The 27,926-nt window shown below is 43.7% G+C and overlaps 1 protein-coding gene across 1 annotated transcript in view; it reads left to right on the forward strand.

Annotated features, from left to right (window-relative positions):
- Nucleotides 1–27,926, forward strand: part of KDM2A (lysine (K)-specific demethylase 2A) — a 120,608-nt gene that overhangs the window by 46,658 nt on the left and 46,024 nt on the right. Inside the window, exons 6-9 of the mRNA XM_015409682.1 lie at nt 15,984–16,030; nt 16,455–16,633; nt 20,444–20,550; nt 21,033–21,126. Coding sequence (XP_015265168.1) covers nt 15,984–16,030; nt 16,455–16,633; nt 20,444–20,550; nt 21,033–21,126 — 427 coding nt within the window. The remainder of the gene's footprint in view (nt 1–15,983; nt 16,031–16,454; nt 16,634–20,443; nt 20,551–21,032; nt 21,127–27,926) is intronic.

The following is a 27,926-nucleotide window of genomic DNA, read 5'->3' on the forward strand; positions in this document are numbered from 1 at the left end:
TGAAGCCATCCATGCTTGTAGCCGCCACCACCTCCTGTGGCAAGGAATTCCATGTGTTAATCACTCTTTGGGTGAAGAAGTACTTCCTTTTATCTGTTCTAACCCGACCGCTCAGCAATTTCATTGAGTGCCCACACGACTTCTTGTATTGTGAGAAAGGGAGAAAAGTACTTCTTTCTCAACCTGCTCTATCCTATGCATAATCTTATAAACCTCAATCATGTCACCTCTTAGCCGTCGTTTCTCCAAGCTAAAGAGCCCCAAGCGCTTTAACCTTTCTTCATAGGGAAAGTGTTCCAACCCTTTTATCATTCTAGTTGCCCTTTTCTGCACTTTTTCCAATGCTATAATATCCTTTTTGAGGTGTGGTGACCAGAACTGTACACAGTACTCCAAATGAGGACGTACCATCGATTTATACAGGGGCATTATGATACTGGTTAATTTGTTTTCAATTCCCTTCCTAATAATCCCCAGCATAGCATGTGTGCCTTTTTTATTGCAGTCACACACTGTCCTGACATTTTCACTGAGTTATCTACTACGACTACAAGATCTCTCTCTCTTGGTCAGTCTCTGCCAGTTCATACCCGATCAACGTGTATTTATAGTTAGGATATTTTGCTCCAATGTGCATCACTTTGCACTTGGCCACATTGAACCCCATTTGCCACGTTGACGCCCACTTGCCCACCTCTCTGTTTCCTATTAATCAGCCAGTTTTTGATCCACAAAAGGACTTGTCCTTTTATTCCGTGACTATTGAGCTTACTTAGGAGCCTTTGATGAGGAACTTTATCAAAAGCTTTCTAGAAGTCAAGGTAAACAACATCTATTGGGTCCCCCTTGTCCACATGTTTGTTCACTCCCTCAAAGAACACTAACAGGTTAGTGAGAGAAGATCTTCCCTTACAGAACCCATGCTGAGTCTTCCTGAATTGTGTTTGTTTATCTATGTGCCTATTCTTTCCTTAATAATAGTTTCCACCAACTTACCCGGTATCGAAGTCAGACTGACTGGCCTATAATTTCCCGGATCTCCTCTGGAACCCCTTTTAAAGATGGAAGTGACGTTAGCTACTTTCCAGTCCTCAGGAATGGAGGCAGTTCACATCTGAGTTCCTTCTGAGCTGTCGGATGTATGCCATCTGGGCCTAGTGATTTATCAGTTTTTAAGTTGTCTATCAGTCATAGGACCTCCTCTCTCGTCACCTAATCTGACTCAGGTCTTTCAACACCCCTTCCGAAATCAGCGGTTCTGGAGTTGGGAAGCACTTCTCATCTTCCACACTTCTCATCTTCCTTCTGGAGTTGGCAAGCACTTCTCATCTTCCACACTTCTCATCTTCCAAAGAGGCAAAATAAATGCATTCAGCTTCTCAAGCATTTCTCACCCCTCTCGAAATCAGCGGTTCTGGAGTCGGCAAGCACTTCTCAACTACCACAGTGAAGACCGAGGAAAAAAATGCATTTAGCTTCTCAGCCATTTCCCTATCATCCTTCAGTACTCCTTTTACCCCTTGGTCATCCAAGGGCCTCCCTGCCTCCCTGGCTGATTTCCTACTTCTAATGTATTTGAAGAAAGTTTTATTGTTGGTCTTTATATTTTTTGCTATATGCTCCTCATATTCCCTTTTTGCGTGCCTGACCACAGACTTGCATTTTATTTGCCACAGCCCGTGTTCCCTTTTATCAACCTCACTGAGACTAGCTTTCCACCGCTTAAGGGAATCCTTCTAACCTTTTACAGCTTCTATTACTTTGTTAGTTAACCATGCAGGCTTTTTCTTATACCTATTTGTGCCTTTCCTAACCTGCGGTATATATTTTTTCTGAGCCTCTAGGATCGTAGTTTTAAATAGTCTCCAAGCTTCCCCAATGGTTTTGACCCTTTCTACTTTTCCTTTCAGTTTCCTCCTCACATGTCCCCTCATATCAGAGAAGTTACCCCTTTTAAAGTTAAAAGTGGTTGTGTCGGTCTTTTTGGGCATCTCCCTATTTATACAAATGTTGAACTCAATAACTTTACGGTCATTGTTCTCAAGTGGTGCAATCACTTTTACATCTCTCACCAGGTCTTAGGCGTTACTTAGGACCAAATCCAGGATCACCTCTCCATTGCTTTGACCATATGGACTTTTGTTGGCAGGGTGATATCTCTAGTTTTTATTATGCTGTCTAGGTTTGCCATACATCATTTCAAAAAAGTTAATAATATCCAGGACACTTTCACAGAGCAGTTTCACTCTGTACATGCTCTGTGGAATTGTTCTGTATTAACTTTTTTGAAATGGTGTATTAAATATATTATTTTATATTATTTCAGTAGATCCTAGGGTTGCCAAGTTTTACTTTGCTTTAGAAGGGGGAGTCCTCTTGTGCACACGCTTTGCGCGCATGTCGCAATGACACCACCCGGAAGTGACGCCATCGCGTCAGGCACGTTGGGGGCGGGGCCAGAATCATTTGAGGGGGAAACATCGCGTTTCCCCTCAAATGATAGAGTGTCTCTCCGCGACGTGCCCGATGCAGTGAGGTCACCTCCAGGTGGCGTAATCGCACCAGGCACATCTGGCACTTTGGGAGCGGGGTTCCCCCGGCGGCCAAATTCGGGTCGGCCCGCCCCCAGGGGGACTTGGCAACCCTAGTAGATTCCCTGACGAAGTTGCACCCGAAACGTGTATGGGTTGTACAGTTATTAAAGATTCTTATCCCTCTGCACAAGCACAGACAACATTTCTCTCTTTGGGGTGGTTTAAACCTCATCCCTTCTCCCTCTGAGAGGAGAACATCTTGATGGGTGTTTCCCACCCTATCTGTAGGGAGGCAGGAACCAAAACTCTACTTCCTGTCCTCATGGTGGGACACACCCATCCGCTCAGTTCTGTTCCTGCCTCAGTAGGGAGAGCAGCACAAATTAGGCTCGTGCCCGCTTTTGGTCTGTTTTTCAATCTACCCCTCCTCCATTTTCTACCTCTTCACTACCTTTTCTCCCTTCATCTTCCTGGTGCCTCGCCTGTCCTTTTGCCCGTTTCCAAGCCTAGATTCTTCCTCCAACATCCTGTCCTCCCTTTCACTCCAGCTGGAGTGTGTTGGATCAGGATGCATCAGACTGATTCCCCTCGGAGGGCGAGAAGGAAGCCTCCTTTGCTGTCGCAGATATCAAGCCTCCTCGAGGGCAGCCTGGCACCATGAACTCTGCTGCTCCCAGGCCTCAAGACGTGCAGAAAGAAAAGCGTGTGAAAAAGTGGCCTCATCCCCTGCCCACAGCTCGCGGTGCGGGCCCATTTTGAATACACCCGCACTTCGGAGGCCAGCAGAGAGAGCGGGGGAAGGCTGCAGGGTAGCTATGTCAGCTTCTATAAGCCAGCTATGGACACCGACAAGGGGCAGGACATTCCCAATGCCCAAATCGCAACAACTCCGGAGGTGCAGAATCACAGCTGGATCTACTCGTGAGTAACCCCGAAAGGGAGGGAACTCCCTGCTCTCAGCAGAGCTTATTTCCACCCTCAGCAAGCCATGAGGGAGAAAACCTCCAGTTACTGCCAGACAAACCTCGTGGGGGATGGTTCCCAATCTCCCTTCCCAACCCAAAGAGACTACAGGCAGGGAGATTTAGAGCTAGATAGAACTCCCCCCAGAGGAAGATAGACCTCGCTGGCAGGAAAGAACATTACTCTGGCATGAGGGACTATTCCCATTGGGATCCCTTACAGGAAGAGGACAGAGAGGAAGGGGAATTTTTGTCAGATGAGGAGGAGGAGAAGTTAGAGGTTCCAGAACCTTCTATGCGATTTTTCAAACCTGAAGACTACCAATATCTTCTTCATAAGACCTTGGCTGCTCTAGAACAGCCAAAACCCCCAGCAGAGGTACTCAGTAATTTCACCCCCTCAGACGAATCCAGACCAAGGGGGAGCAAGGAATATTTCCCTAGGACCACTGGGACAGAGGGGTTTTTTCCATTCCCTGAGTTCCTGGAAAAACAGCTTATGAATGAGTGGGCCAAACCCATGGTGAATAAACACTGTCCTCCCAATGTTAAGAAGTTATATGCCTTACTAGTCTTTACTAATAATTTCCTACGGGCCCCCCCGGTGGACGCCCCGGTAACAGCATTTCAGACATCCGGCCTGCTTTCTGAAGAAAGCACGGTGAAGGACAGCCTGGACAAGAAGGCAGAATTCGCACTAAGAAAAGTTATTGAAGGCCACGGTCATGGCCATCAAAGTGTTGGGCACCACTACCACCATGGCAAGGGCAGCAATAGCATGGTCCAGGCAACTTGTCCAGCTCATCCCCAATTCCAACAGACGTCTGGCCGAGGATGCGAACAGACTGCTCAAAGCATCCTCCTCCTCCTCCACAGATGCCACTCCAGATGCAATGATATTCTCATCCAGAGCACTAGCCTCCACCGTGGCTGCCAGAAGAACTCTCTGGCTTAGAGCATGGCAAGCAGATCTTCATGCCAAGGCAATTGTCACCGCATACCCATTCCAAGGTGATTGCTTGTTTGGGATGCCTTGGACAAAATCCTCATAGAGACCAAGGACAAGAAAAAGGCAATGCCCAGATCGTTGGGTAGACCAGATTGTAGAGGCTCAGGCAAGTACTCCTTTCGTACCCAGAGGCTCCTCCCAAGGTTCAACAGGGACAGTAGAAGATCATCATGGGGAACAAAATTTCCGATGAAATCCCTTCCACAACTGATCCGGCAAACCCTTCTCCAACAGAGAGGATCAGCCTGAAAGAGACAACAAACCTTCAAAGGCATGACTACGGTTCTCCTACGGTGGGGGGACGGTTGCTGCTTTTTCAGCAAACATGGGTCAACACCAATGCAGACAACTGGTCCCAGGAGATCACCTCCAAGGGGTACTCCATCGAATTTGTGACAAGACCTCCAGTCCGTTACGTTCCCTCACCAGCGATAAAAAACCTAGTGAAGCTCCACAGGACTCTAGATGCCATTCGCCACCTAGCCAGCATTCTGGCTATAGAGCCAGTTCCTCTCTTAGAGAGAGAACAGGGTGTCTACTCAATTTTCTTCACCGTCCCGAAGAGGAATGGAAGTTGGAGAGCCCTTTTGGACTTAAAGTACCTAAACCCGTTTGTAAAGTTACATTGCTTCCGCATGGAAACCCTAAGATCCATCTCAGAGGCCCTGCAGCCAGGGGAGTTCCTTTTTTAAAAAATACACTTTATTAAATTTTTAAGGTTATACAGGGGAAGGGAAAAGAAAGGAAAAAAAAAGAAGTCTTCTACATATAATTCTTCTTCATTTATCCTTTCATATTAGCAGAATATAGGCTGTGAAATTTTAAGAGTTCACAAAGGCTTCTTCATATCATATTATCAAAATATTTGTATCTTTCTTTCTTATCCAGTCATAAAAAGGAGACCATGGTCCAAAAAAATCTTCCATTTGCCCTCTTAGCATCAAAGTCAATTTATCAATGTCCACACTTTCCATAATCTTCACTATTAAATCTTGTTCCGAAGGTATTGTTGGAAGTTTCCAAAGGGTTGCAAATAAGATTCTAGCTGCTTTTACTATATGCTGGTATGCAATTCAGTAAAAATCTGGTCAAAAAGGTATTAAAATCTGCAGAACAGTCTCTATAAATGTATGCACTGTAATCCAGAATTTATGTGCAATTTCACATGTCCACCACCTATACTAAAACGTACCTACATGCTTTTTACACTTCCAGCAACTATTTGACATGTTTTTACACATTTTATCTAATCTATCTGGTGTTAAAATACCATCTATAAAACATCTTATACAAATTCTCTTTAAATGCAACCGATTTAGTCACTTTCACATTCACTTTCCACAGTATACTGTGCAAGATCAATATTATAACCTAGATTTTGCATCCATTTAATCATGCAATCTTTAACCACTTCATCTTCCATTTTCATTTGCATTAAAAATGCATGCATTTTCTTAATCAACTTATCATTAGATTTACATAACAATTTTTCAAATGCACATTGTTCTGAGTAAAAACCAGATTTTCTATCTTTAATATATCTAGATTCAATTTGAGCCCTTGCCCACCAATCTAGATTAACACCTTGCCTTGTTAGTTCTTCCTGTGTTTTTAGGGATCCTTTATCATTTAAAAGATCTTCATATCTAAGTATTTGGTCTAGTGAAATTATGCTTGGTTGTGAGACCCATCTCGGGATTTTAGAATAAACCAATGGTGAAATCTTTTCCCAAGTTGATAGTAAAGATTTTCTTATCAGATGATTTTAAAAGTATTTATGTCCAGCTGCTTTCCCATACCAAACAAAAGCATGCCAGCCTATCTTTAAATCATGTCCTTTTAGAGCTAAAAGTTTTCAAGCAAAATCCAATCTCTCATCCAAACCAGGCAAGATGCTCTGTAATATGTCCTCCAATCCGGTAGGGCAAAACCAGCATTTTCTTTAAAATCTTGCAATACTTTCAATTTAATTCTTGGCTTTTTCCTTTGCCAAATAAAATTCATATCGTCAAAAAAAGAGATTGATCGATGCAAACAGTAATGGTCTGGTATTTTGTTCATTTTGACAGCTGCAATCTTTCCCATCAAAGATAGACGGAGACCTTTCCATCTTTCTAAATCTTTCTTAATTTCTTGGGGTAATTTCAGGTAGTTATCCTTCATCAAAGAGCTATACTTTGGAGTTAAGTAGATTCCCAAATACTTAACTCTTTTTTCCAGCTAGAATCCTGTTAAAACTCCACTTTTTGAGCAAAAGTCATATTCTTTCTTATAACCTTTGTCTTATGATAATTTATTTTCATCCCAGCCATTTTTCCATCCTCTTTAATATTGTTCAGTGGTTGTTCTATAGAGTCTGCTGGGTCCTCCAAGATAAATACTAAGTTGTCAGCAAAAGCTTGTAACTTATACTTATGACCCTTAATTGAGGTTCCTTTGATTATGGGATTCTTTCTGATAACTCTTGTCAAAACTTCCAAAGTTAAAAAGAAGTGGTGATAGAGGACAGCCTTGTCTTGTCCATTTTTCAATCAAAATAGTATCCATCAAATCATCATTTACAACTATCCTCGCTTTCTGTTTAGTATAAACAAGAGGCGGGACCCGCGATACTTGCGGGGGGGGGGAGTATTTCCTACAGCTCCCGACCTGCAGAAGCAGAATCAGGTGAGCCCATCCTTCTCCCTCCCTCTACCCCCAGTGGTGACGGTGAGAAATCACTGGAGCAACAGAGAAGCTGCAAAAACTAAGCGGATATGACAGCAGTTCAGCCTCTGCCTGGACCCGGGTCCTGAAAGGGCAGTCCTTAACTCAAAGACACCCATCCCAGCCAATCCGCATCTTCCTCCGCCCCTGCGAACCGAGAATCCACCAATCGTAGAGCTCCAGCAGCAGCACGTGCTCTTTCCTTTTCCTCCCAGCACTTCTCTCTCTCTCTTTCTTTTTGGTGTCTCCCAAACTTCCTTTGTCCATCAATCGGGGAGACTACACAGACTAACCCGGCCTTCCACCTAACTCCGAAGGTGGTGCGCCCAAAGAGAAGCAGCCAGGGGGGCGGGACGTCGCTCGTCCCGCGAGCAATCAGGCCCCAGTTTTCACCATCCAGGGGCGGGGCGCGCAAAGTCTTCTCCCAGCTTTTCATCCTTCCCCATCCCCCCCATTCCTTTCCTCACTTGGTTTATCCCGCTCTGGGCCCGGCTGAATTCGCAGCACTGTGGGGGAGGGGGACAGGTAGACGGAACCATTCAACCGGGCGTCGGAGGGAGGGAGGGAGGGAGGGGAGGAACAAAAGAAAGGCGATTTAAAGAGACGGAGACGCGGCCTAAGCGGGGCTCTGCTGAGTGGGAGGCGGTTCGAAGGCAGGAGAGAGAACCCACCCATCAGGTGAACCCACCCTTCTCCCTCCCTCTACCCCCAGTGGTGACGGTGAGGCCAGCCCGGCAACCTTTCTCCTTCCCCCCTCCCTCCCCTTACTTGCTTACTTACTTCCTCCTGTTGCTGCTGCCGAAGCCATTCCAAGAGCATTCCCTGCGCCCGCGCAGTGGGCGCTCTTTTACTTTTGGGGGGATTTAAGTATCCCCCCGATATTTTTTCCAACTTTTCAGATTTTTGTGCACACCTGCGGACTGCCCCAAGTGTGCACAAAAATCTCCCTCCCCCCAGGTGCCCCCGATGTGCGGAAATAAGTATCCGCACGCAAGGGGGCGCCTTCGCTATTAGTATATAGATAGCTTTAATTACTCTTATAAAATCAGTCCCAAATTTCATTTCTTTCATCTGTTCAATACGAAATTGCCAACTAACATTATCAAAGGCTTTTTCAGCATCCAAGAACACCAGAGCCATCTGTTTCTCAGGATGGGCTTCATAATATTCTAGTATATTTAAAAAACCATTCTAACATTGTTCCTTAATTGCCTTTTAGGCAGAAATCCTGTTTGGTCTTGGTGTATAAATTCTGATAGAACTTTTTTCATAGCTAAAATTGATGGAAATTTTTTATAATCACAATTCAGCAGAGAGAGAGGTTGATAATTCTTAATTTCTTTTGGGTCTTTTTCTTTGTGAATCAATGAGATAGTTGCTTCCATCCAAGATTCAGGTAGAACCCCCTCTTCTAAGACTGTCATGATCATATTCTTTTATGGTAGAAGGATAATATCTCCTAGTGCTTTATAATATTCTGCAGGTATCCCATCGGGGCCCAGAGCTTTCCCCTTATTTTGCTTTTCTATATCTTCTGTAATCTCCATTATTGTGATGGGATCGTTAAGATATCTCCTGTTCTCTTCGGATAATATAGGAAGATCCTGCTTTTTTTTATTATTTAAAAGTTTTATTTCCTCTCCTAAAAAGGAGAGACATTTCGCTTAATGGAAAAAGGGAGGGTATATAGAGGGATCAAGAAAAGCTGAGTGATGTTATGACTGGTATATTAATCTGTTAGTAATATTAAAAAAAATCTTCTTTGGCTTCTTCAGTGTGTTGTCGAACTTCTTTCTTCAATCCAGTTATAGATATATCTGTTAGTATATTAGTAATGTCCCAATGGTGCTTTGTTAATAAAATCTTTTCAAATACGCTTAAATCAATTTTCCACGGGCTGGTTTCTTTTAAAATCCACAGTCAGGAAAGGAACTTCCTCCGCTTGTTGTTCACCGGTTTCTCGACTCCCTCTCTGGGTCGCTGTTTCCACTTCCGCTTGCGAGCTACAAATGACGCAGTCCTTATTCTTTCGTGCCTCTTCGAAAGGTCTCTAGCTTTGAGAATGTATTTATCCTTTTTCTGTCTTTCGATTTTTAAGGAAGATCCTGCTTTTGTAAATGTTATTTTAGCTTTTCCCTTGTTATTTCCACTTTCCTATATAATTGCTTATAAAAAAGATTGCACAATTTTCTTAAGTTCTTCCTTTTGGAATTTCTCTTATCACCATCATACAAGGAGTGGATCAGGCTCTTTTCTCTTTCCTTTCTAAGTTTATAGGCTATCCATCGCCCCGATTTATTTGCGTGTTCAAAATAATTCTGTTTAGCAAATTTAACATTTTTTGCCATTTTTTCCGATAGCAAGAGGTTACGCTGATGCTGAAGGATTTTAATCTTCGATTTTAAATTCTCACAAAGAAAAAGACCCTAACCCCCTCATTTTCCTTCATTGTGGCCAAAATATCTTGATAATGTTGCCTCTTTTCTCATCTTTGACTGGCCGCAAATCCAATTGCCAGTCCTCTAAAGTACACTTTAGGGAGCTGCGGTGGCTCAAGTGGTTAAGACGTTGAACTGCAGGCTGTGGAAGGTCAGTAGTTCAGTGGTTCAAGACCCGGGTGCCGCAAGACAGGGTGAGCTCCTGTCTCTAGGTCCAGCTCCTGCCAACCTAGCAGTTCGAAAGCAAGAAATTGCAAGTAGATAAATAGGGACCACTTCGGTGGGAAGGTAACAGCGTTCCGTGCGCCTGGGTGTTTAGTCATGCCGGCCACATGACCACGGAAACGTCTTCGGACAGCGCTGGCTCTTCGGCTTTGAAACGGAGATGAGCACCGCAACCCTAGAGTCGGATTCGACTGGCTTTCGAGCAAGGGAACCTTTACCTTTACCTTTAAAGTACACTTTACTTGCATCCCAGACAATTCTCATTGGTGTTTCCATATTCATATTTTGCTGAAAGTTACAGCTTCATTTCCTTTCTTACATATTACAGAAATGGTACATTTTTGAACAGTTGAACATTTAATCTCCATCTGAATTTTCTTGGGGTATCCTTTATTTTCACCAACAAAGGATTATGATCTGCATATGATCTAGGCGAAACATCAGCATCTTTAATATCCTGCAAAAAGCTTCCTGTCATGTCAATTCTAGACCAGGATTTATGTCTATCAAATAAAAAGTGTAATCTCTTCCCGTAGGATTTCTTACTCTCCAAGCATCAACCAATTTATATTCTTCAGTCAATTCAAGGAAAGATCTTGGAAGAAGTCATTTAGTGGTTCTGACCTTCTTGTTGGTCTTCCTATCCAGGTCGTGATCTGGATTAACTGCATTAAAATCTCCCAACAAACATATATTAGTATAGATAAATCTTGCTAAAACATCTTTTAGAAAATTAAAAAACTTTCCTTGATGATCATTTGGGGCATATATCATTTCTAATAAGATCTTCTTGTCCCCATGGTAATTTCAACCAACAGGAGTCTCCCATCCTCTGCCGAAAAAAATAGGTTTCAGTTCTTCTTATATAAATACTGCTATACCTCTCTTATTAACAACATCTGATGAAACAAAAGTAAGTCTAAGTTAGTGTTGATCCTTCCGCATTAAGTGTGCTTCTTGTAAACAGGTAACATCTGCATTTAATTTCTTACATTGCTTAAAAATTTTCCTTCTCTTCTCTGCTGAATTTAAACTGTTGATATTGGTTGAAAAAAATGTTTATTATTGTTTCCTCCATTATGTTTCCTTCCTTTGTTACTATGTTTTTTCTTGTTTTTCTTTGAGTTTTCGATTCCAGATTTGGTTTCCTTGCTGGCCCAGATTCAAGTTCTTCATCTGATGCTGTTGAGTAATCCTGTGTCAAGTCATCTCCTTTTTGTACTGAAGCCCCACTCTTCTCCTTCATTTTTTTTGGCTTTCCTCCATTCAATTTCCTTCCATATCGTTCCATAAAATCTTTAACTTTAAGGGTTGAGTAAATCTTCAATCTCTGTCCTTCAAAAGTGAAAAGGATCCCTTCCGGAACCAGCCATTGAAAAGAAATTGAATTCACTGTAAGTTTAGTAGTTAGGACTGTATACTCCTAACTTTTCTGTCTCCTCTTCCACAGGATTTCCTTCAAAATTCTAATCTCTTTGTCTTTAATTTTAAATACCATATTGTGGGTTACTCTCAAGGTATGGTCTCTAACTGCACGCTTTGTAAATTTTACATGAACTTCCCTTGGCAGGTTATTATTTTTTTTTACATACATTGAATTGACTCTATAAATCAGATCAATTTCTCTTGCAGTCTCCTCAAATTACTCTTCCAAAAATTCTGCCAAGGCTTCTGCAGCTACTGTTGTCACGTCTTCTCCTTTTTGCTCAGGAACATTCTAGAATCTCAACGTATATGCAGCTCTCTCCATTTCAAGCTTAACTAGAGAGTCCCAAGTAGCTTTTTGTTGACTATTTACCTTGTCTAACCTTTGTGTTGCCGTTTCAGCTTTTGTATCCGCTCTCTTAATTTGCTGGGCCATTTCTTGTTTCTCACGCTTACTTTAATAACATAAGAACATAAGAGACGCCAGTGTTGGATCAGGCCAAAGGCCTATCCAGTCCAACACTCTGTGTCACACAGTGGCGAGAAATACCAGGTGCCATCAGGAGGTCCACCAGTGGTGCTAGTTGAGTTTGAAAATAATTCATTTTCCCTTTCAATTCCGAGACTTCTGTGTTCAAATTTTTAATTTGCTCTGTCACTTGAGCCAAAGCATTCTGTATTTGTTCCGTACCTGACTGAAACATAGATTGCAAATTGTTTTGTAAGTCTGTCAATGCTTCTGGCGCTAACATACTTCCTATTGCTTTGGATTGTGTTGGCGATGAAACAGCAGAGGTTGGGGGAGTATATTTTTCCACTTGTTTACTCATCTCATCAAAAGTAGAAATCAATTTAAGTGCCCAAATATTTGTTACACCAGATTAATAATTTCTATTTCAGTATTCAAAATAAGAAGTGGAAGTTAACCAACCATAATCACACAACATTTATTAGTTCAAAATATATTGATTAATAAGAATACCCCTATCAAAATAATAGACATGACATTCAGTAAATATGTATCATTTAGTAAATATGTACCAAATCTATACAACGTTACAGAGAACTAGCAAATAGCAATAAAGGACTCTAGGGAAGTTCTGTAATTTTCAAAGTTTTCAGGAATGTGGAAAATCAAGGGGTAAGCAAAAGCACATGCAGTTTCTAGGCAATGGCTCCCTTTGACTCCTCTTTGTAGCCTAAACAGGATGGTGTGATAAGTAAACACCACAGACCTTGCAGAAGCAGGAAGAAGGCTTCTTTTAAAGTATTTATAATCCAAACTAATACATTTCCATTAAAGATAGAACAAGAAAATAAGAGGACTATTAGGAGTATGTTCAACCATCCAGCAAAATTAATTGTAATCCAACAAAGTAAATAACGTAAGAGATCTTCAAAACTAAGGAGAGGTGCTTGTTCCCAATAGAATGTATGTAAGGCGGTGTTTAAAATGTCCAAGTACAAATCCTCCTTCAGTTAGCTCTACTGTTCTGAGTGTCTTATTAATTAAAAAAATGCCCCAGTTGTAATAGCTCTGTCTCTGCACTCAGAATTCATGTGAGAGCTGCTCTTGTAGGAGGGGGGTAATCTGCCAAACTACCCCCTCCCCCTCCAAATTCTTTTGAGCAATACTGCTGGGACCTCAATTTGAGAAAGGTCAAAAGATACAGTCTTTGGCAATAACTCTCAGTTCAAAACAGAGAACTTGTAGACAGAATAAAGTATCAAGTCTTGCTGTTAATTCCGGAGCATGCAACTTGTAGCCATAAATTATGGCGTCCACTCCTGCAGGAGCAAAGGGTTCTCTTTAGAGCGCTCAACTCTCAGCTGCTACCGAGAGGAGCGTTCCGAAAAGGCACCCCCAAGCTTCAGGTATCCCCTACGAGGGTCCCTTTAAGGTCTGGCAGTTTTCAGATCCCCCAGAATGGGGCGGCTCAGCATGTCCGGAAGAGCTCTCCTGAGACACTGCTGAACACACCATGGCAAACCGGAAGCTCCAGCCAGGGGAGTTCTTGACTTCAGTCGACTTGGCCGAGGCATACCTCCACGTTCCCATCTTCCAGGGTCACAGATGATTTCTCCAGTTCTGCGTGCAGGGTTACCATTGGCAGTTCAGCGCCCTGCCCTTCAGTCTTTCAACCGCCCCAAGGGTGTTTTCCAAAATCCTCATACACCGTATTGTTTTGGTGCAGGAGCAGGGCATAAATGTTCGTCTGTATCTAGACAACCTCTTGTTTCACTCCAGCTCGGCAGACAAGTCATGAAGGGTCACAGAAGACACCATTCAGTGTTTGGGTTCTCACGGGTTCCTGGTGAATATTCAAAAGAGTTGTCATAACTCCCTCTCAATTGATCAAATGCTTAGGAGTGATTCTGGACACAACTCAGAACCGCATAGTCCTTCCAAAGCCCAAGGCGGAGAAGATTCGAGCCCTTTCTCAACAGATCATCAAAGGCAAATAGTCTTCGCTGATGACATTAGCCAAGCTACCCATCTGGCACCCAGACCCAGGATGACTCTGTTTGACCGCCTGATGATTGAGCGGGAAAAGTTCCTTAGGCTAGGCTACTCTGAAAAAGTAACCAACACTATGCTGGTCTCCAGAAGGCTGTCTATCAACCGAATTTATAATACTACTTGGAAGGCATTTGTAAGGTGGGCCAGAAGAAAGGGTTTAGATCCATTGAAACCATGTGTAAGGAGTGTCCTGACCTTTCTACAGGAAGGACATGATGCTGGCTTGAAGGCATCTACTCTCAGACGCCAGGTGGTGACCCTAACTACGGTCCTTCTTACATTCAGTGGATGGGGACTCTCCAGACAGCCTCATGTTTGTCGGTTCCTGAAAGGTGCAGCTCTTCAAGACCCTTCTACTTCTCACAGATTCCCCGCGTGGAGGCTGAATGTGGTACTCAGTGTCTTGACCGGACCTCTTTTTGAGCCTTTCAAGGAAATTCCCCTGAAGTGGCTAAGGATGAAGACCTTATTTATGGTTGCAGTGACTTCATCCAGGTGGGTGTTAGAATTCGGGGCCCTGTCCGCTAACCCAAGGCTCTCCGTAGTACTTACTGTGAATCCCACCTTCCAGCCCAAGGTGAATTCTCGCTTCCACAGATCACAGAAGCTCTGCCTGCTGTCTTTTTGCCCGAATCTGATTCATCCTATGGAACAGATCTGGCACTCCCTGGATATGTGGCGTGCCCTAAAGACATTTCTTCATCGTACTAGTGGTTTCCAGAAGTCATTGTTCATCTCCATCTCCCCTCCTAACAAGGGATGTAAGATGTCTAAGGCTACCATTAGTTCTACTCTAAAGACTTGTATTGTGGAAGCCTACAGGGCCCGAAAGCTGGTGCCTCCTCCAGGGATCACTGCTCACTCAATTCGACGTGCAACCACTAACACTGCCTTAGCAAGTCATGCCACAGTGGATGAAATATGTAAAGTAGCCACATGGTCATCTGTCTCTGCATTTATTAAACAGTACACGATAAATCTATATGACTCAGTTGATGCAGCCTTCAGTTGAAGGGTTCTGCAGCATGTTCTGTCTGACAAGGATGATGACCCACTCAATAGATGAGGACACTGCTATGGGAGGTCCCATCAAGATGTCCTCCCTTCAGAGGGAGAAAGGGCCATTGGGTACTTACCGAGAAGGGTCCTTCTCCTCTGAGATAAGGAGGACATCTTGGCCTTCCTGTGTCATCATTATTCTGTCTTCATCTGCTGCTTTTTCTGTTCTCAGCTGTATTCTTCCTTCCTGTCTCTGAATTTCTCTCATTCTTAATTGCAGTTATTTGCTGTTCATCTGTTTTAGGGCTTAGTTGTCTGTGATTTACAGTTATCTACGGCTTCTGTGAGTTCCAGTAGTGAGTGGATGATCATGTCCCACCGAGAGGAGAGGAAGTGGAAAGTTTTGGTTCCTGCCTCCCTACAGATAGGGTAGGAAACACCCATCAAGTTGTCCTCCTTATCTCAGGGAGAAGGACCCTTCTTGGTAAGTACCCAATGGCCCTTTTGGGGGGGTCATTTTTCTGCAAACCAGGGGGTTTCCCAGGTCTGCAGAAGAATTCCTCCTATCTGAACCTGCCCCCATTCTCTGGGTCTATTGATCTGCATGAGGGACAGGTTAGCTATTCTGTGGCTTGTATTAGTATAGTCTCCTGTGCTGGCACAGGTGACTGATCTAGCTACTTAACCAGACTTGTGAAAGGGGCTTGATGTAATGTAGAACTTCTTTCTTCTTCCCAGCACAAAACACAATGTTATGGGGTGAGCTGAAGATTTTTAGTATGAATAGTGGAATAGAAAATCTATCTGGCTTTGTGAAGGTTCTTTCCTGTGTGGTGTGTTTTTTGTGTTTAAAAGTCAGAATTGAGATGGCTTCTCCTGTTGCTTGAGAGAATTAGTGTTAGACTAGCAGACACAGTGTCTTGCTGTAGGCATGATGCTTCCTATCCCTTCTGCTAAAGGTTACTTTAAGGAAGAGAATCCCACCATCAGTGGCCGGAGGTCAAGGAGCTAGGGTGCATGAATAGAGAATGTGTCATCCACTCTGTAGCTGTTTGAAAGTCTGCAGTATATTGATGGGCTAGTGTGCATTTGAAACAGATGCATAAAGTTTTGTGAAGGAGACTTTAAAGTGTGATTTCTCATGTAGTGTGTTTCTGTTTGCAGAATGCCAGAGCCAGACTTCAGTGTGAGTGATGTACGACTATATGTAGGTAATTATGTATTCCCATTTTAGGTTCCTCATGGTATGGACTATATGTAAAAAATGCACAGCATACCAGCTAGAATCAGGCATTGAACTGAGTTTTCATTAGACTTCTGAATTAAATGCAAGCATCTACATTGTGGAAACACAGTTGAAAATGTGTTGGTATTAAGGGCCAAAGATTCCTAAACTGAAGATTAATTTGGTTGGGGGTCCTGCATCCTGTCTCCCTTATGTCCCTCTCCTACTTTGTCACCCTTCCTGCATTTACGCAAATGCAAAATTTGCTTTTTCCCCACGTATACCATCATAAAAAAGAAGGGGACATCTTAAACTCACACATTACAGTTATATCCAGTGATAAAAATATCTTGGGGTATAACGTTTTTGGGGGTGTTCCTTTCAAGTAAATATGATATTTATCCCAATAGGGAGTCGGAGGATGGTGGATGTCATGGATGTGAATACACAGAGAGACATTGAGATGACAATGGCTCAGTGGGCACGCTATTATGAAACTCCAGAGGAGGAGCGGGAGAAGCTGTATAATGTTATCAGCCTGGAGTTCAGTCATACCCGGCTTGAGAACCTGGTACAGAGACCAACAACGGTCAGTGGATCCTCTTTCTTCCTCTGGCAATATCACTTTGCACTTTCCATGTCACTCAGATAAAAACTGTATACTTTCATCTTTCGGCGCACCTTCAGCAACTCCCATTTCTTCACAATTGCACAGAGATGACCGTAGCTAGTCAGCTTATTAAGAACATCAGAAAAGCATACTGGATCAGGCCAGTGGTTCATCTATTCCAGGGTACTGTTTCACACAGTGGCCCGTCAGTTTCCTCGGGGGGCCAAACAGTCAGGGCCTCCCCTGCGGCTCCCTCCCAGCACTGGCATTCAGAAGTTTACTGCTGCTGTACTTAGAGGCTTCTTTCAGTCACCCTGGCTAGTAGCCATTTTTAATTAGAAATATCAAACCATAAATGAGTGAACAATCAAATATTTCCCTGGTGATCATCTATATACTATTAGCAATTTGTAGCCCCCATCTGCAGATATCTAAATCCACAGATAAATAGATTTTTCAGGAAATTTGAGGGACTAACCGGGTTTTCAGAAAATTTTGAAATGTTCCAAAAGATACATAGGGGGTTTAAATCCTCCCCAAAGTAAAGTAGCGTTCTTTGCGCGAGCTCAGAGAATGCTCTTTCCTCCCTTGAGCAGGGTGGTTCATGAGTGCAGTGGATTTCAGCAGCTGCGCCAGGCCCAGTGTCGGAAGAGGAAGCCAGAGGGCTGTGGTGGGCTGCACACTCGTGCACGGAGTGGATCCCGTCTCTTCCTTTCTTGCCGGGCCTGCTGTGGTTCCTGGGCCCTCCTGCAACCACCAGCGGGTCCTCCGGGGCTGCTTTGCCATCCTCGGGCCTGCTGTGCTGGGCATCAGTGAAGCCGCTTGGGAGCTGTGGCGGCCCCCCCGGACAGCTGCAGGAGAGCCCAGGAGCCGTAGTGGGCCCAGTAGCAGCAGCAGAACAGCCTGGGAGTTGCAGCAGGCCCATTGCGGGTGCAGGAGAGCCCGGGAGTCACAGCGGGCCCGGCAAGAAAGTCTCTCGCAGGCCCTCTTCAGTATCTATCCAGTTCTAAGAAGAAGATAGACAAAAAAGAGAAAGTTCTATTAATGCAATTAACATACCTCAGAATTGCGATTTGAGTCACTACTTTTGGTTTGACTCTCCCAATAAATACTGTAACCAAAAACACTAAACTCCAAAAGTGGGCTGCACCGCAAAGGCTCCCAAATCCTATAGAGTAAGGATACAAAAGTTCCACCAATAAGAATTCACGAATAATAACTCTATAGAAAACAGTACAACACTGTAATCAAATACAAAGTCAGTACAAATGAACTCACAAAATTTACAAAAGCACAGTTGCCAAATGACCAAATAGGATGTAATTAAGCAAAATCAAACTAACCAATAGCTGAGACATCCTATAAAATTAGAAACAATAACATCCAAAGATTACAATAACAGCGAGGAACAGTTACATTCAGAGATAACAGTAACAGTGATACAATGTCCTGCCATTCTTTCTGCTCGCTGCGTCATTGTTTACAGTTAGCGAAAAGTTTTAAGAAGTCTCTGAAGGTCTGGCAATTAAGCACTTTCTTGCTAATCCGCACCACACTCAGTCAAAATCCGCTCCTTTCAAGCTGCCCTCTCGGTCCCCGCTTTTAACTCAGTCTTTTCGGGATCGGATTCCCTCCCCACCACCACTTGTTTGGGGCTTTGGGGCGGCTTTGCTATCAGCGTTTAGGTGGTTGTTCGCTAAGTCTTGGGTTCACTTCCATTTTTACTTGCGTTTGTTTAGAGTGTAGAGAAGATTGTTTCTTTCGGCTCACTTCTGCGCTCGGGTCGGTATGCACCTCTAGATGCCATTGCTGGCTCCATGCCGCAAGGCCCTATGGGGCAAAAGGAGCCTCTATCCCTTACCTTCCGCCTCGGGAGAGGCACCTCATGCACCCCAGGCTGCGCCCCCCCTTTAAGGGGTGGCGGGGGGCCAAGATCAACTCGGACCCCTCCCCATTGGCACGTTTGCGGGCTGCTCACATCAGAGCTGTGATGGACCGCACTTGCCTGCAAGTCACCAGAAACCGGAAGTCAATGAAGTGGCATTTATGATGGATAGCATGGGAAGACTGATGTGTACACATTCTATAGCTTTATATAAGGGTTTTACAATACTGTCCATTTTATATTCAGTCCCTTTCCTAATAATTCATAGCATGGAGTTTGCCATCTTCACCACTGCCATACACTGGATTAAGATTTTCATCAAGCTTTCCACTACAGCTTCAAGATGTTTCAGTCTGTCTCAGCCAGTTCAGACTCATCAGCATATATGTAAAGTTAGGATTTTTTTTTGTTCCAATATGCATCACCCTACACTTATCCACATTGAACTTCATTTAACATGTTGTTTCCCACTCCCCCAATTTAGAGAGATCTTCCTGTAGCTCTTTGCAATCTGCTGTGGTTTTCACTATCCTGAATAATTTGGTATCATCTTCACACTTGGCTACAGTAGGCTGAGTCCCAATTCCAAATAATTTATGAACAAATTAAATAGCATTAGTCCCAGTAACAATCTTTGTGGGACCCCACTGCTCTCTTCCGCCCATGGCAAGAACTGTCCATTTATTCCCACTGTTTAACCAGTTTTTAATCCATGAGGACCCATCTTCTTCTGAGAGCCAGTTTGGTGTCGTGGTTAAGTGCGCGGACTCTAATCTGGGAGAACCAGGTTTGATTCCCCACTCCTCCACTTGCACCTGCTGGATGACCTTGGACAAGCCACAGTTCTGGCACAGCTGTTCTTGAAAAAGAGCAGTTTCTGTCAGAGCTCTCTCCGCCCCACCTACCTCACAGGGTGTCTGTTGCGGGGAGGGGAAGGGAAAGGAAGAAGAAGAAGAGAAGAAGAGATTGGATTTATACCCCGCCCTTCACTACCCAAAGGTGTCTCAGAGCGGCTTACAAACTCCTTTCCCTTCCCCTCCCCTCCCCACAACAGGCACCCTGTGAGGTAGGTGGGGCTGAGAGAGCTCTTGACAGAAACTGCTATTTTTCAAGAACAGGTCTTATCAGAACTACGGCTTGCCCAAGGTCATCCAGCCAGGTGCAAGTGGAGGAGTGGGGAATCAAACCCGATTCTCCCAGATTAGAGTCCATGCACTTAACCACGACACCAAACTGGCAGGAGTTTGTAAGCCGCTCTGAGATTCCTTTGGGTAGTGAAGGGCAGGGTATAAATCCAATCTCTTCTTCTTCTTATCCCATGACAAGCTTACTCAGAAATCTTTGAGGCATCTTTTCAAAAGCCTTTGGGAAGTCCAAGTATAGATGTCTACGAGCTTGCTGTTATCTACGGTATATGCTTTGGCAGCCTTTTCAAAGAACTCAGAGGGACTGGTGAAGCAGGACTTACCTTTGCAGAAGGGTAATGGAGGGACAGCAACTTGACTTCTTCATTGACTACAGCAAAGCACAGTTGATCATCTGGCCATTGCAGAGGGTTGGATCCTGTGATCTTTTAGCAGAAGGTGCTGAGGGTATGCTTTATGGTATTCATTGAGTTAATTTTTGAGACATTCTGTGAGACGTTACATTCATATTTATATGGAATGCTTAGGTAATTGCAGCAATACTAAATTTGTATTTAAAAACTGGAAGTAAAGGGACCCTAGTTTCATTCTAACCACAGAATGTACTCCTCAAAATATAATCCTTTATCTATATTTCATTGAACTGCTTTTTTACTGCTGAGGATTGAGTTCTGTGGCTTCAAAGTCATAACTAATGCTTGAGCTTCTGCAATCTGTGTTTTATGTCTAAGCTTTGCTATTATATCTGTATGGTTACAGGTGGATTTGATTGATTGGGTTGACAACATGTGGCCAAGGCATCTTAAAGAAAGCCAGACAGAATCAACGAATGCCATTCTGGATATGCAGTATCCCAAAGTGCAGAAGTAAGTGACTTCGGATTCTGTAGTTACAGCCGTCCACAGAAATTATACCTCAGGAAGAATGCTGTCCTGTAGCTGCCTCTGTGTATTGCAAAAATACTCTGTTTTTCAATACTGCATGCTTTGGGCACCCCCATGTGGTGCTTGAAACAGTGACATTAGCACTGAACAGGAAGTACAACAGGGAGATTCTTAGAATAGCTACTTCCTGTTGTAGAGATGTAGTCTCCTAATATTGCTGTATTACTGTAGTGGTTCCTTTGCCAGTTTTACTGGTCTTGATGTCCCATCTAGACCACTAGCAATTTGTAGATGTCAGCACACTAAATATATAGATTTTACATTGCACATGATTACAGCTCTGATTCAAAGTGGTAGCCACCCACAGTTCTGTCTGCAAGCACATATACCAGGCATTTATCTCATGTGCACAGAAATGAAAAAGTTATTGGACTTGAATTACAGCGTCATGTTTTTCATTTCAGATACTGTCTGATGAGTGTCAGGGGCTGCTATACTGACTTCCATGTGGACTTTGGTGGCACTTCTGTATGGTATCATATTCACAGAGGGGGAAAGGTACAGTAGCATCTCAGTGTTGCTCTGTTTTGTGGAAGAGATTATGGAGAAAGGAAAAAAATTATATGCATGGGTGTTCAGTATGTTTGGGTATTATTATCTGGGTACTTCTCATACTTTGTCCACAAACCAGTAACTTTCTGAGTTAGCCCAGCTAGTAATTTTTCCTGTTTGTCTTCATTGTGATCATTTACTTTCTAGCCCTGTGAATCATAAGGTTACTTCTACTTTCTTCAGAGCTTCTTCACTCTGAGCATATGAAAGAAGGAAGGGCAAAAAGCAGTATGTACCAGGTTCTGGTATGCTCTGAGCACTCTGCCTGTTGAGGAGCTTTTATATTGTTACTCTTTATTTCATCAAATTACCGGGGGAGCAATATGCAGCTGGCCTTTACCTATCCTACTACAGAACCATGGAATCTTGTTCTGCAAATAGGGTTCCCTATAGAGCTGCGGTGGCTCAAGTGGTTAAGATGCTGAACTGCAGGCTGTGGAAGGTCAGTAGTTCAGCAGTTCGAGACCCGGGTGCCTCATGATGGAGTGAGCTCCCGTCTCTAGTTCTAGCTCCTGCCAACCTAGCAGTTCGAAAGCAAGTAGATAAATAGGTACCACTTCGGTGGGAAGGTAGCAGCGTTCCGTGCGCGTTGGTGTTTAGTCATGCCGGCCACATGACCACGGAAATGTCTTCGGACAGCGCTGGCTCTTCGGCTTTGAAACGGAGATGAGCACCGCAACCCTAGAGTCAGATTCGACTGGCTTTCGAGCAAGGGAACCTTTACCTTTATTATAGAGTGTATATTTAATAGAACATGTGCAATAGAAAAATTAATGTAATAGTGAAATATGTGTTTGATCAGTGTTGGTTCCAAATCTCCAACAGGAATAAATAACTCAGTGACATGGTTTTAAATAGGACAAAGGGCAAGAGAGGTCAGCATGCCTAGTGATCTGCTTTAAACCTGAAGTTTTGTTATGGGTTGAAGGAAGAGGGAGACTCCAGGGCTGCTTGGGTGTGAGCTTTCAAGTCCCCCAGTCTTGTCAGTCTTACTTTCCTACTACTGTTTTGGGATTGGGGTTTCAGAATTTTTTTGTAGTTGGATATATTACAAGTCTGAACTTGGGTAGCCGGGTTGGTCTGAAGCAGCAGAACAAAGTTTGAGTCCAGACTGGGCACCTTTAAGACCCAGGAAATTTAATTCTGGGTGTAGAAGCTTCCGTGTGCAAAGCACACTTCCTCAGGTACAGAAACTGAGAAACCTGTGGGAGAACATTTCAACCACACCCGGGGCACTCAGTGGGGGGACCTCAGAGGGTGTCTATATGCCCATTTGCTGCTATTTGCAGTCTTACCAAATGTGTTATTTCAATCTTAGCTATACTTATTGCTCAGTTATTTATTTATTTCGATTTATATCCCGCCCTTCCTGCAAGTGGGCTCAGGGCGGTTCACAACCATAAATTAGTCATTAAACACTTAAAGGATAAATATCAGAACAATAAAAACATTTAGAACAATTAAAAGGTGGGCATTGCAACCGATTACATGTTCAGTAGGACCTGCGGTGGCTCAAGTGGTTAAGACGCTGAACTGCAGGCTGTGGAAGGTCAGTAGTTCAGCAGTTCGAGGCCCGAGTGCCGCATGACGGAGTGAGCTCCCGTCTCTAGTTCCAGCTCCTGCCAACCTAGCAGTTCAAAAACAAGAAATTGCAAGTAGATAAATAGGTACCACTTTGGTGGGAAGGTAACAGCGTTCTGTGCGCCTTGGTGTTTAGTCATGCCGGCCACATGACCACGGAAACGTCTTCGGACAGCGCTGGCTCTTCGGCTTTGAAACGGAGATGAGCACCGCAGCCCTAGAGTCGGATTCGACTGACTACATGTTCAGTAGTCCTAATTAGCCCATCCTGGCAGCTAACCCTCCCTACCTATATGTAACGTTTGACGAAATCTGTTTCAGTGTCTCTGAGACGGAGTTAAGTGCATCTGCACGTGCTCTAAGTGCATCTACAGTTCTCGCTTAGACCCAGAATTGAACTTTGTTACCTTGGAAGTTCCACTGGACTCACTTTGTTCTCACAGGTCTTGTATCTGTGTACTAATTCACTGCCATTCACAGATCTTACCAACCTCCTTCATCCAATCTCAGCTATAATCACCCATCTTGTGCATCTTGACTCTAACTAGCCCTTCCTGGCAACTAACCCCCACCCCACCCTCTCTCTACCTATATGTAATGGCTGAGAAAATTCTGTTTCACTGAATCTGAGGAAGTGTGCCTGCACACGAAAGCTCATACCTTGAATAAAAATTTTGTTGGTCTTAAAGGTGCCCCTGGACTCAAAGTCTGAACATTACAATTGTTGCATGCTCAAACATGTAGTTCTTGACTGTCCATGTTGTCTTTTCTCACCCCATCTTCCCCATATCAGGAATATAGTTTTGTACACATTTATTTTTTGTATACCAGAGGTGCTTGTTTCTGTGGTTTCACAAGAATAGCGAAGTAGCAGTATTTTCTTGGTTTATTGTAGATGTGGTATAGACATGGATTACCAATAGCTTAAGCTTTTCGCTCTAGAAATCTAAGGCATGGTTGAAGATTACTCCTCTGTGTGTTGTGTGTGTATATATCTATATATATATATTGCAATCTCTTTATTGGTTTTTCCAAAACAAAAAGAAACAAATAGTTACACAATACAGAATATTCCAACACTAACATCAACCTTTTAGCACAATTTCTTTAACAACATATACTCTCTTAGTTTTCTGTAAATATAGTTTGTCTAAACATACCATGATCTGGCCATAGTAAGCAAAATCGTCAGATTTATCTTTTTTCATAATATCTAAATGTGGATTTATGATATCAATCTTACTTTTCCACTAAGATTATTCCATAGAGTCACTAAAAGCAATTTTTCTTATATATTTAATTTATCCAAAATTTTAACAAATAGGAGAAATAGCCACTAAAATATCATATCAACTACCCTTTGATGTCCACGAAAAGAAAAAGAGGGGGAAAATACCAGAACACCATTCTCTAAATTTGACCTTGTATTTAGGTACTTTCATACTTCTATTTTTACTTTTTTCCCTCCCACATTATCTACTTATTAAATATTTCAGTATTAGCCTTACTAATATTTCCACTCTAAAAATATTTTATATGTTTTATAATCACAAATTAAATTCATAACTTCATTATTGGCCTTACTAATATTTCCCCTCTGAAAATAATTAAACCTATTTTATAACCACAGATTAAATTCATTAATTGCTTAAATGTAAATAACAACATCCACTCAATACCAGGAGGTTAACATAAAAACAAAAATACCAGTACACCATTCTCTAGTTGTAACCTTCTATTCAGGTAAGTTCATACTTCTACTTCTTTCCCTCCTGCACTACCTACTTATTAATTAATTCAATATTAACCTTATGGAAATTTCCCCACTGAGAATACTTTAAACATGTTTTATAGTCACATATTACAACCATTAATTACTTTTTTTTTAAACTTTTTTTTATTAAGTTTTTCACAAAGTTTTTACACCGCTTAACATTTTCTATTTCATTATATCCAACAGTACATCATAATTACTTATGTGGAATTATTTAACAACATCATTTTAATACCCAGGAAAAAATTACCAAAGCAGCATTCTCTTTTACCCTCATCTCAGTCTGTTAATAGTCTCTTCATTTCTTCCATTATACCAACAAACATATACACAAAAAAACAAAAAAGAAAATACCAATATACCATTCAGGTATGATCTTCGATGTCTCTGTGCTTCACACCCATGGGATTCAGTGCGCACGCGCTGGATCGATCGGTGCTGTAGCAAGCTCTTTTAACGGATTTTTGCGCCCAGTCCCTCAGGCATGCGCAGGAACCCCACCGCGCATGCCCAGAGGGGTGGGCACAGACATCCCACCAGTTCCTTTCTTACCGCAGCGTTGAGTAGACCTCTTTTTCGTCGGTCAGATCGGTTCGCTTGTGGCTCTTCACCTCAGCTCTTCAGAATTATTTCCTCACTCTATTTTTCTTTTTTAGTTGTTCTTCAAAAAAGCTTTAAGAAATTTATTTTTTCATGAGGGGGAGTCTACCGATTACCTCAGGCCTTCGGGCTACCCCCCCCCCCAATGTTCCCTCTTCTTCGCTTCTTTTATTGAGAAGAAGTGGGACTTTTTCAACAGGTGCAGAGGTTGCGGCAGCAAACTTGCTCGTCCCGACCGTCATACCCTCTGCATTTTTTGCCTTGGACAGTCTCACCAGCCAGAGTCCTGTCGTCACTGTGCTCGTTTCTCCAATCAAACACAAAAAAACTGTGCTGCGCGCCTTAAAGTGGCGCTGCTTGAATCGGCCCTTACTCCTGCCTCAGTGATGAAGGAGAGACCATCTACATCGACAGCTCTGACATCGAGGCCTGCCTCCAATGTCGACCGCCCAACACTGAAGCTCCCGACATTGAAGGCGCAATCTTCCACTTCCACGCCAGTCAAAACGAAGGCTAAGGCAAGTAAAGATCACAAGTCCGCGAAGAAGGGCACCTCCAAGTCCCTTAAGGCAGCAAAGAAGGGGAAGGAAGCGGTGTCTGCACTGGGTGATGCCCCTAAAGTGCCTCCCGCTCCAACGGCAGTATCGATATCGGAGGCCCAACTTCCTCCACCGATACCGACCATCCAACTATTGGATTCCCCCATCCAACAACTGGAGCGTCCTTACTCCGACATTGAAACTGTAGAGCTCCTAAGTCATCAAATGGATGCAGAGCTTTCTCTGTCTCCTTCCCCGTCGTTGACATCGACGGTATCGGAAGCTCCCGACATCAATCCACATCGGCACTGATATACTACATGCGATACGCAGCGTCACCCTCCACGTCTGCACAGTCAATCTGTCGATATCGACAACCGAGACTACAGGGACGGCTCTCACAGACAGGCTACTGCTTTGTCTCCAAGACGTCCACGGTCCAGAAGTCGATCCCCCAGAGTCTTCCTGCCCCCTCCACCAATACCTTGGGATCAACGACAGTTGAGGTACCTGTACGGGGCTTATCCATCATCCATGCCGTGGTTGACTCTGGCGGGCTATTCTGATTGGGATCGCTATTCGTCCCACTCTGTTCATAGATCGAGGTCACCCCACAAATCGAGACCTTCCGCATCTCTGTCACGTCCTCCTCCAGACGATCATCATACTCTGGAACCAAGTCGTCCTCTCAACCTTCCGGTCACTCCAAACCCTGTCGTCCCAACTAAACCCATAACTTGTCAACAGGACACATCGGTCCAAATACCACAACAAGACTCCTCTGACTTCATAGAAGAGGACTCAGATACGGAGGCATCTGAGGCTCATACCTCTCCTGACCATAAATCCCCCAACCAGGATGTCGCTGACAATGTTCCCTCTAAGCCGTGGAGTCCTGTGAGCAAATATTCTACTAGGTGAGCCGCTGGCATTAAAGTTGTGAGTGAGCGATTTGGCAACTGCATACATTAATTTGCTCTGGAGCCCTCCTTCCCGAGCGAAGACAAAAACGTGTGAGCCGGAGGCTAAAAAACTGTGAGCTAGCTCACACTAACTCAGCTTAGAGGGAACACTGGTCGCTGAGGACTTACCCGTATCCCCATCTGACAACCTTACGTCATACACAGATTTGGTCAAAAGAATGGCCCACTCTTTAGGCCTCTCTGTTGTCCAGCAACATCCGCAGGCAACAGATGCGGTTTATGATATAGTTCAGCTTGATACCTCTTCCACATTGCCTATGTCTTCAGTCCTTCTGCAAGCGGCAAAGACACCATGGCTAAAACCTTCGTCTGCCCCTGAGTCCATGAGACGACTGGACCATACATGTACAGGGTCCAAGAGGCAGATGCCGAATTCCTCTTCTCGCACCCTCAGCCTAACTCGATAGTGATAACATCTTCCTCCAAATCCAAGAGGACTCATTCCACACCTTCTGACAAGGAAGGTAAGAAATTAGATGCCTTTGGCAGGCGCTTCTACTCCATGGGAGCGTTAGGAGTCAAGGCCACTAATTACCTGACCTGTATGAACCGATATCAATATACTCTCTGGGAACGGTTGTCAGAACTTCTCAGCCACCTCCCAGACGACAAACTTCAAGCAGCCAGAGTCATACAAAAAGAAGGCATGGTGTTGGCAAAACAACAGCTCAACACTACTAAACATGTCCTCGAGGCGTCTTCCAGAACTATGGCCTCTGCAATAGCTCTCAGAAGACATTCCTGGCTCTGCAACACTTATCTGCCAATAGATACCAGATCTTATGTGGAAGACCTTCCCTTTGATGCCCTGGGGCTTTTCAATGCCACTATGGATTCTACTCTACAGGAGTTAGATAAAAGCATAAGGGCGTCTCGAGCTCTAGGAGTCTCATCGTCTGCAAGACAACCATACTGTCCACGCACCTGGTTGAGGTCCTGGCAGAGGTGTACCCTAACTCATCAGTCTCCAGACACATGATGGAGACCAAGAACGTCTTCGGGAGGCCAAAAGCCTGCCTTCCAGAAACCAAAATTCGTTTCTGGACAACAAGCTTCCCTCACCAAACAGTCCAAACCCTCCAAACAGGGTTTTTAACTTCCCTGTCACCGAGTCAGCTCAAACCCGTCTGTCACCCTTTCTTCAAAATTGGCGTCACATCACCTCGGACGAGTGGGTACTGTCCATATTGTCCCGAGGCTACAAAATTCAGTTCCACCAGAACCCCAATACTCCTGTCGTCATTTCCACGCCCCCTTCCCCTCCTCTCC

Source organism: Gekko japonicus, unplaced genomic scaffold (assembly GCF_001447785.1).
Source record: "Gekko japonicus isolate JY-2015 unplaced genomic scaffold, Gekko_japonicus_V1.1 scaffold3120, whole genome shotgun sequence".
In the NCBI taxonomy this organism is placed as follows: Eukaryota; Metazoa; Chordata; class Lepidosauria; order Squamata; family Gekkonidae; genus Gekko; species Gekko japonicus.